General features: G+C 43.3%; 1 protein-coding gene across 3 annotated transcripts; it reads right to left on the reverse strand.

Annotated features, from left to right (window-relative positions):
- Positions 1-567: 567 nt before the first annotated feature.
- Positions 568-9,479, reverse strand: SLC35E1 (solute carrier family 35 member E1). 3 transcript variants are annotated; one of them, XM_082780213.1, is made up of 7 exons: positions 8,925-9,479; positions 8,010-8,080; positions 7,504-7,641; positions 6,591-6,716; positions 5,877-6,122; positions 5,224-5,472; positions 568-1,153 (listed from the first exon to the last, which is right to left on the reverse strand). In XM_082780213.1, the coding sequence occupies exons 1-6, from the start codon at positions 9,340-9,342 to the stop codon at positions 5,239-5,241; spliced, it is 1,233 nt and encodes a 410-aa protein (XP_082636339.1). In that variant the 5' UTR covers positions 9,343-9,479; the 3' UTR covers positions 568-1,153; positions 5,224-5,238. The 3 variants fall into 3 exon arrangements, with proteins under 3 accessions (XP_082636339.1, XP_082636340.1, XP_082636338.1); XM_082780214.1 differs by having other exon boundaries at positions 568-1,865; XM_082780212.1 differs by lacking the exon at positions 568-1,153 and having other exon boundaries at positions 4,426-5,472.
- Positions 9,480-9,804: the final 325 nt, after the last annotated feature.

The following is a 9,804-nucleotide window of genomic DNA, read 5'->3' on the forward strand; positions in this document are numbered from 1 at the left end:
CAGCACTTGGGGAGACTACAGACATGATGTAAAAATGTTAGGAACATGGATGTGCAGGGAGCTCAGGACAGCCAACCGAAAAATATAACTGTTAATTGCCCTATGAAGGGACATTTAACTCACACCTGAGCACTGTTTCTTTCCACACGACTTCATTTCTTTACACACTTAAATGTTCAAGTTGTTTCTAGTCTTTACCTTATCCTTCCTTTGGCACCTGATGGTCCGTTATCTTTCAAAATGTGATTAAAACTATCTGACAGCTTGAGAATCCCTATAAAAGCAAGGTGCTGATCTGATCAGCTTCACAGCCCAGTCAAGAGGTACGAGGCTTGGTGGGAATTGCTGAACTCCCTTTGCTTACTGACACAATTTTTAGAAAATGCTTGAAGACCATTTACAGGAGAACCAGAGATGAATTGTAGAAGGCCAAAGGGAAGCCTGAGTATTCTAGCACTTTTATTCAGTGCTCACATGGATATCTAATCACTTTCTTAAATTTTAGGTATTAAATTACACTTTTCAGCATTTCCAGTCACATACATAAGACTCACAGACATCCTCACAAAAAGGTAGAACTTTTTATTCTTAACAAGACATACCATGAAGACCCCACTATATTATCTACAGAATATAAAAACTCAGAAAGAAGATGGGTGTTTTCATGTATCCAAGAAACAACTGAAAAAAAGAATATCAGATACAGTCTGATCATGATTCTACATCACCCTGCAGTCCTGGAAATTAACACTGATCCCAGAAGACCAGATTAAGTTCAAATCTTATTAAAGATATTTAAATCTTATTTAAAGCTTATATTTAGAAGTAAGAAAATTTTCAAAATTCATAATGATGCCTTCCAGCAAAAATGCTTTGCACATCAGAGCCCATGCTGCCACCATCCAGGCTGCCACATCCATCAGCACGCAGCAATGGTTTATCCACCAAGAGCCTCGAAAGCTAGTTACCTGACAGAGGTGTCCGTCAAAAAACATCTGAACGCCTAATATATTTTAGGCAAGAAAGAGTCCCAGGCCCTGAAAGACCGATGCAATATCTTCCCTTCATCCCATACGGGGATCCCAGCTTCAGTACCAAGATCCACATGCTGGAGGGCTGCATCACGGGCAATCCAACCAAGTAACATCTGGAGCTTCACAGAACAAGAGTTGAAATAAGAAGAGGAAAACAACACAAAACTGTGCATTTGCTTAAGTGCTGGATTTCCTATCATAAGGATTGTGGGATTTTCTTGGTAAAAACACCTATACTCACATCAATTTACAGACTACTAAAATAAAACAAAAACAAAGATGGGTGGTGGCTGCCACCTGCATATTTGTATTTGCATATCTACATAGTATGATTTATCATACACCTGTGATCTCAGGTTTAATGAATGTTTTACCAGGTTGTACCATCACCATAAAGATATTTTCAAATTATCTTTAACAGCTTACAATATGGTTCAGAAACAGAAGCCTTAGAAAAACAAAACTTTCCCTTTATTTGTATTGCACCTTTTTCCACAAATAGCTACATGGCAGAAGTTTCTTCTGCTGCAAAATGCTACATCAGAAAAATGTGGCTTTGAACACACATTGGAAAGAAAAGGTCTTGAGTTTAGAAATCATCATGAATTGACCCCAAATTACCAACACTTGTTTTTACAAATCAGTGTACTCCTACAAAGCCTAAGTATTGCCTCAATTTGATTTATTTAACTTTCAGGTGTTAAAAAAAAAAAAATCACCCAAGCATTTTACCTGATGATAAAGATGCTCTAATCACTACTGGGTACTAAAATTCAGTCTGCAAGGGAAATGCTTTCAAGAGATCTTCAGAGCACCACATGATCTAAGGAGCTATCAAGAGAAAACCCACACACAGCGGGGGAGATTAATCCTTTCACACTGGTATTTCTAAACTATCCAGGACTGTTTTGGCAAAAATTTCCCGATTTTCTGATGTATTTACATATGTTAGAAATGCACAATGGAAATCAAAACATTTCTAAGGGTACCAGCAACTAGTGTCCTAACACTAGTTACGGCATCCAAATCATGCTCGTTTCAGTCTTAGTAAACATCCGGTAAGGTGTCACACCCATATTAGCAAAACATTAATCTGATTTCTCGTATGTGGCCAGTATTAATGTATGGCACTCCCAAAGTTTCCTGCAAGTAAAAAGAAAATGAAACCAGCCCCCTTCACTTTAATAACAGGGTCATTATACACGATTGTCTAGGTATGCCCTTTTTATTCCAGTGTTTCCATACTTTCTACAGACCTATGTACATAAATACGTCATTAATTTACAAACCATGTTAAAACAAATGCTTCACCTTGCCAAACAAAATCTTGTAGCAGTCCAAGATTAAAATATATATTACAACAGTATCAGAAACTTCCTTTACCTGAATGTGGGCAATATTGCTTAAGGACTTGGATTCAGGTACTCAGCAAAACCACCTCTTGTAACTGATTCACTCAACCGTTTTAATTATACATCGTACCATGCAAAATGATCCCTGCTGACCACAGACGTGAACTACAAGAGCATGAACACTGTCAGCCAGGCTCCAGGGAAGAAGCCCAGAGATTCACACTCTGGGCCCGGTGTGATATCCCTTATTTTGGGTCAGTCCCTTTCTGCTCTGCAAGTACAATAGTTCTGTTTCAGAGACAAAGTCAGGCCATGAGCCCAGGCTGGAACTTGGGACAAGGTAATTTCAACAGAAAGCCCTCACCTGCTACCGTACTCTTGACAGAAAAAGCTGAGCTAAAACCTGCCACAGTAAGCGTGCATGCAAGCTCTCTCTTGAAAGAGTTGCAAAAAGATCTGGTTATGTTCTTCAGAGAGCAAGCCATCTAAATATATTTAATGAAATCTCTGATCTGTGAATACGGCATGTGGAGCTTTATTCCAACTAACAGTTCCAAGCTGTATGAATATATTACAGTGGTAGACAGACCAGAAAATTTACAGATGAACTCACAGCACGTCTGTACATCCCTGGGGCCCCCACTGCTACTGTCTTCTGGTATTTCAACCCCCCCGAAGGAGGGAAACTGAGGCACAAAGAACACCAGCATTTGCAGGAGTCTAACAGTTTCCAGCTAGCTTCCTCTGAAAGCAGTCAAACAATCTAAATTCTTCTCAAAAGTCTCAGCCTAAATGTTTCATCCTCAAATCAAACTTGTGCAGAGCCAGAATCTAATCCAAATCCAGAGTCCACATGATTCTACATTTTTGTAACAGCACTTAAATATTGGGAAGTGAGCCTTAGAAATACACATGTTGCTCTTTACAGTATTAAAAGAAATCAGTATACATAAATTAATACTGGAATAGGCAAAAGCAATTTCATATGAAAGAATGCTTTTCCTCATAATCTTGTCCTTGTTATTTGGGGTTAGGAAATAATTTATTCACATTTTATAAACTAAAAGCCCATGTTCTAACCTAGTATGAACAGATTAAACTCCAGTCAAGTCAAGAAGTTCTGCTCACGGACATTAGCAGCATATTTAACCCATCTCTGAAGTTTCAGACCATTTCCTCTTTTGGACTGTATTGTGGGAGGTAATCTACATAACTACCTCCATAGTCAGCCAAAAGAATAAGATCAGGTTGACTTTGCCCTTAAAAATAAATTCTTTATTATCCAGAAAGGAGTCAAATCATCATCTCATATCACAGAAATGGTCGTTTTTAAAGCAATAAATAGGTGGAGGGAGTGTTGTGTACAGCACCACACCCTAAATGTCGTCACTGGTATCTAATACCTCTAGTAAAAACACAATATTTATGCTATCAAAAATTTCACTGTACAACAGCTTTTCTGTTAAGGAAAGAAGGCCCCTAAAACCTTTTTTTTTTTTTTTTTTTTGCTAAAGTATTCATAATAATAATAATCTGATTCAGTGAAACCAAAGTTCAACTGGTTTCATTCCTTTCATGCACAAATGCAGTATCTAATGCATGATAATCAAATCAACTTGTCTTGAATTTTGTTCATTTACATCAACTGAATCAGTTTTTATTACCCATAATTATATATTTGCTGCTGATTTAAATATTCTTTTTCTTAACTATTTACTAATTGAGCTAGGGGAGTTGCAGGAACAGAGAAGGATACAAAGTGTAACTTCTTTCAGCTGAAATTAGAAGTCAGACAAAATGCACAAAGCAGCTCCGACTGCAGTAATTAAGAAACTTTAAAAAAAACAATTAGGGGCTAAAAAGATAAGACTTAATTGTTTCTTGAGAATGATGATTATTCAAATGCAAGCATTCATAATATATGAATCATATAAGGAAGCATAATTTATGCATAAAACTGAGAAGAAAACACCTTAAGCCTTTCAATTTCTAACCAACAAGAGTTTTATAAGAGGTGTAAAGCAAGTTAAAAAAAGTAACATTATTCCAAACGTTTTATTTGTCAAGGTGTTTTCCGTATTGCCAGGGAAGACCTATGTATGAAGTTACAGGACTACGTTGTTCAGAAAACAATGGGGATCTTAAGCTCTGTTAACTACAGTGACTGGAACAATAATGATATTAGAGAAAACAGTTTCTCTACATATGAAGCTTGAAATATGCTTCTTGAAGGGATCAATCTTCCTACTGTCTATTCTTTCAGAAATACTTCTGGTTTGTCATCAAAAACTGAAGGTATAGGCATAGAAATAATTAATACCCACACGAAGTTTCGTATTTGCTCAAGATGAATTCAAGACTACTTATCTGCAACTGATATACATACATCAATCCTCCCAAACCAACAAATTCTGATAATCAGAAATGTGCCTAGTTACAATTTTCCCCTAAGCATCATTAAAACATAATAGAGAACAAATTAAAGGTTACGTTATCAGTGTGGAAACAAAGTACTGGCCAGAGTTTAGCTGCCAAAAGAATATTCAATTGACAGACTCCAAGTAGGAGCAGTGACACCAGATATTTTGCTCTGATGTTTTGTATCTGCAGTTCACCAGACTCTTTGTACAAGAGCTACACTGTGCATTTCGTTCCAGTGTCAGATCTAGCTGTTTCACATTTAAAGATCTGCTCGGCAGAAGCTGAAGGTCTGTACCACTTCCACTACACATGCATCTTCCCTTCTGCAAAACCTGTACAATAAAATGGCTTTACATTCATGGATGTACTAAAAGTTTCTGATAATGTTGGGGACACTTTGATATCACAGTCTATACCTGTGCGCCAGGACTCTAAATATCAAAACGATTTAAGTTGTAGGTAGTTGGATAGTTTTGCCGATTGTACTGGAAGTGATCTGTTAAGATATTGGTTCGCCCATACTGATAGTCTCCGTGCTGTGCAAATGCTGTAAGTCCATTCTGAGACTTTTCAGGAGTGTTTCGATGCCGGTCCAAATTCACAAGGTCTCCAGTCGTAACTGGAAGTAACTGCTTCTTTGCTTCTTGGTTTGCATCGTATTTTGTCTAGGAAAGAAGGAAAGAATGAACAAAAGAATGGTTTTCTAGGTTATTACCTAACATATCCTCAGACCTAGGAAGAAAACACACACTTTTAAAATGACACACCTATATACGTCTATTAGAATTTTAAAATCCTAGTGCCTCCTAATAAAAATCTCATTCTTCCTATATGCCAAATCATTACTTTTCTCTTCTGCTCAAGATATTTTAGTGAGTTACTTCCTAATCTTCATTTTTCAAGAAAATATTAAGATCAAAATTTGTTAGACACCTAACAGCACCCGGCCAGACCCAAGCGCTTCAGTTTTATGCCACGCATAAAATAAGCCAAAAAGGCATAATTCAAAACTACTGGACTGTTTCAAGTGAGCTTCCTGAATAAACAAACAAACAGATAAGTGCCTTACCTTGTTGTATAAGAAGACCCCTAGGATAGCTGTCATCATTCCAAGAACATTGGTGCTAGTAACTGGATTGCGAAGCATTATAAGGGACACGGTGATGACCATTATTCTTTTGGTGGCATTTGCAACAGAGTAACTTAGCGGGCTGATCAGGTTGAGAATACTGAAGGCAATGACATTCTGGGCAAAATTACAGAATCCACTGATTATAAGTAGCATCAAGGTCCAGGACCAATGAGACATCGTGCTCTGCCAGGAAAACAAACGTTACAAGAAAAAAAAAGTTTATCTCAGGTAAGCGACAAAGTAACAGAAATAAAACATGAGTCACTTCTTACCTGCCTTTCGATAGGAAGAACAGCTGCAACTTCCCTATGGTTAAGTAGCACCCAAATATGCAACTACATATTCTGAGAAAACACCACACGAAAACACCACACACGTAACATGCACTCTGGGTGCATTTGTTCCTGTCTGCAGCTCTCAGTTCCTCAGGTTCAAGCTGTCACATATGCTACCTCTCCTAACCCTGGCATGAATTCTCATGATAAACTTGTTTCATATATTGTTTTGTGAAACAGTCTGCAGGTATTTCACAACAGTTCCTTCCACGCTGATGAGGAACTACACTGAAATATTTAAGTGCACATTTTTGTATGGATGTATTTTTTTTCCTCCTGTCTTAATTGCAGACAGTTTCCCAAACGTAACACTTACCAAGTCATTCTCTACTAAGAAGGAAGAAAGATCAACCAAAACCCATGTCGGGATCATGAAGAACACAGCATGGCACCCAAGTATGTTCAGCAACCGAAGATGATGTATTCGGGAATCTCTTAACACCTTAGGAAACACACCATGTAATCAGCAAAGATTCAGTAGCCATGTAATGGTAACAACCTCAGACAGACAGATACACCACGAATAAATACTAATTTATTACTGTAATATTGTAAATATTACAATATTAAATTTGTAAATACTGTTATGGTATGAATTCCCAATAAGGATGACCAAAGAAAAACAGATGTCTTTCCGAAAAACAATGGTTTCTTCACTGGTGACTATCTTAGTATTAACAACACACATTTAAAAGGCTCTACAAACCAGAAATCATTTTGTAACATTCAAGCCACACCTTTTAACTTCACCTCTTTGTTTCTAAGGCTTCAAGGAGTGTCCTGTGTTGACACTGACTCATTCACCACAGGAAAGCGATTTGATACAGCAAGGTATGTTAAAAATTTTCAACGAACTGTTATATTTAAGCACTATCAAACTGTCAGAAGACAGGGCTTACAGGAAAGATGGGGAGAGACTTCACCAGAGTGTGTAACAATCAAGGATAACAGTTTTAAACTAAAGGAGAGATTTAGGGCAGCACAGACTGCTCAGAGAGGCAGTGCCCAAGGCCAGGCTGGACGGGGCTTTGGGCAGCCTGGGCTGGCAGGAGGGGTCATGCCCATGGTAGGGGGTGGAACAAGATGGACTTCAAGGTTCCTTCCAACCCAAACCATCCTATGACTCTAGGAAAGTCAACATCATCATCATCCCTCTGTACTGGAAAATACATGCTACTCCTCTGAAGGGTGACACTACTGACCAATACCACGAACAGCAAAGCTGTTACCTTCTTTGAGAAGATATTCTGAAGTGAAAAGCACAGAGTAGCAGCAAGTGCACTGATGAGTCCCCACATGTCAAAGGAAAGTTCGGTGACTGTGGCCAACAGGACCCCAGTTATTATGGGGATCAGAGACAAGTATACCTGAAAAAGGAATAGAAAAGAACAGCTTGCATCTTCTAATAATTTTCATTTTAAGTGAGTTTATATTTACTGCTGATCTGGGGAAGAAAGGAGAGAGAAGAATAAAGCAACAGATCAAGGGATCAGCTTTTATATTGTTGTGCCTCGAGGAAACAAAGCAACTACAATAAATGCCAGAACAACTCCAGTATGTTGGAGAGCATCACCTTGCTCAATGTTTAGATGTGTTAAAAGGAAAAGGAACCATGTAATCTAATTTCAACCACAAAATTCACCCAGGTGACCAAAGCCAAGCCTTCCTGATCCCAGCCAGCAAAGCACACCACAAAAACCAGCAAGAGAAGAAACCTCAGCAAACCTGTCCGCACCTTCGTCGTCTGCTTTTCCTTCATTATGATCCGGGAAAGAAGAACCACCCATATTGGCATCGTCGCTTTTACTGAGAACGGAAAGAAAATTTCGGTGGGGATGCAAAGATTGGGCCAGCTCCGTTACAGACCGTCAGCAGAGGGCGAGCACTGGGGATGGAGCAGGGGCTCAGCTCTGGTCCCACCACAGCCAGAACCTCAGCCCACGCGGGGTCATCCCTTGTCACTGCTCTGGGCAGCCATACAAACGTGGGACGCCCTTTGTGGTGCTCGGGGACACTGCAGCAAGCACCTGTACGAGCACATGCTGGGGCAGGGGAGCTGCAGCAGGCACCCACCTGAGCACATTTAAGGCTCTGGGTCCCTGCATTGGTGTGAGCACGTACTGGGGACCAGGACCCCATGCCAGGCAGCCACACAAACACACACCGGGCCCTACAACGCTACACTGGACCCTTGTATGAGGGCATACAAGGCTTTTCTACACTCAGAGGGTGGTGAGGCACTGGCACAGGTTGCCCAGAGTGGCTGTGGATGCCCCACCCCTGGAAGCGTTCAGGATTAGGCTGGATGAGGCCCTGAGCACCCTGACCCGGTGGGTGACGTCCCTGTGGCAGGGGGTTGGAGCTGGGGGAGCTCTTGGGTTCTCTCCAACCCAAACCACTTCATGATTCACGCCACTACGTGGGACACCCACAGGAGCCTGTTCAGGCCTTCAGGTCGCCAAACAGGCACCAGCACAAGCACACAGAAGGGTCCAGCACCCTCCGAGCACCCACCAGGCCTCACATCACCCCCCGGGGCACCACAACGAGCACCCCCAGCACCCCAGGACCCCCCCCGGGGCCACACAGGGAAGCCCCCACAGGAATCCCAGGACCCAGATCCCCTTCCACACCCCCTCCAGGCCCTCACCTGTGTGCGCGTAGGACACCGGCACCCTCCAGAGCGAGACGTGGGCCGAGACGGAGGCGAAATACTTGCCGAAAGCCAGGGGCAGGATGTAGCGGGGGTAGGCGCGGGGCGGCAGCTGGGCCGGGCCGGCCGGCGGCACCCGCCAGGCCCTCAGCAGCGGCGGCAGGAGGCCGCAGAGCCCCAGGATGTGGAAGAGGGAGACGGTGACGGGCCGGGGGAAGCCGCCGAGCAGCAGCTTGTTCACCACGTTACCGCCGGCGCTCAGCCCGTACCAAGCCAGGCAGAGCGCCGACACCCGGGCGCCTTCGCGTAGGGCCGGCCCGCGGCCTCCTCGTCCCCCTCCTGCCGTTGCCGCCCCCACAGCCGCCGCCGCCGCCGGCCCGGAGCCGCCCGGGGCCGTCAGCGGGGCCGCCGCCATGGCTCCGTGCTTCCCCCGGCCGCCGCCGAGACGTCACCGCCGCCAACGCGTCGCTTCCCGGGGCGGGCCCGGCCGCGGCCGCCGCCTCAGCGCCTACGGGGGCCGGCAGGGGCCTCCCGTAACCCCCCCCCTCAGCCCCCGCGGCTCGGGTTAAAAGTAGCCCGGGAGAGAAAGGGGAGGACAAAAAGAGGCCCCGGGTGGGTTCTCTGAGGTGTTTTTTGTGGCGTGAAGGGGGTGGTAGGGGTGCTGGCGGCGCTGGAAAGCGCCTAGGGGGTGCAGAAGCGCGGGCAGGGCGCTGTGAGGGAGGGACAGGCAGGGCTGTGACTGAGGGAAAGTCACGTCCTCAGAGGCACGGGAGCTCTAAAAGAAACTCGAGGGAGGTGTAACGGTGGGTATGTTAAATGAGAGATGAGTACCTGTCAAGCAGGAGGGGGTTCTACACCCCCTGTCATCCATGCACTC

The sequence above is a fragment of the Aythya marila genome (genome assembly GCF_965140915.1).
Source record: "Aythya marila genome assembly, chromosome: 27".
Lineage (NCBI taxonomy): Eukaryota > Metazoa > Chordata > Aves > Anseriformes > Anatidae > Aythya > Aythya marila.

Excerpts from the sequence above, each read along its gene's own strand:
- SLC35E1 (XM_082780213.1), bottom strand. The coding sequence starts at position 9,342 with ATGGCGGCGGCCCCGCTGACGGCCCCGGGCGGCTCCGGGCCGGCGGCG. Across the intron at positions 6,717-7,503 it reads AGAATATCTTCTCAAAGAAG|GTGTTAAGAGATTCCCGAAT; the intron begins GTAACAGCTTTG and ends GTGTTTCCTAAG. Across the intron at positions 6,123-6,590 it reads TCTTAGTAGAGAATGACTTG|AGCACGATGTCTCATTGGTC; the intron begins GTAAGTGTTACG and ends TTTTCCTGGCAG.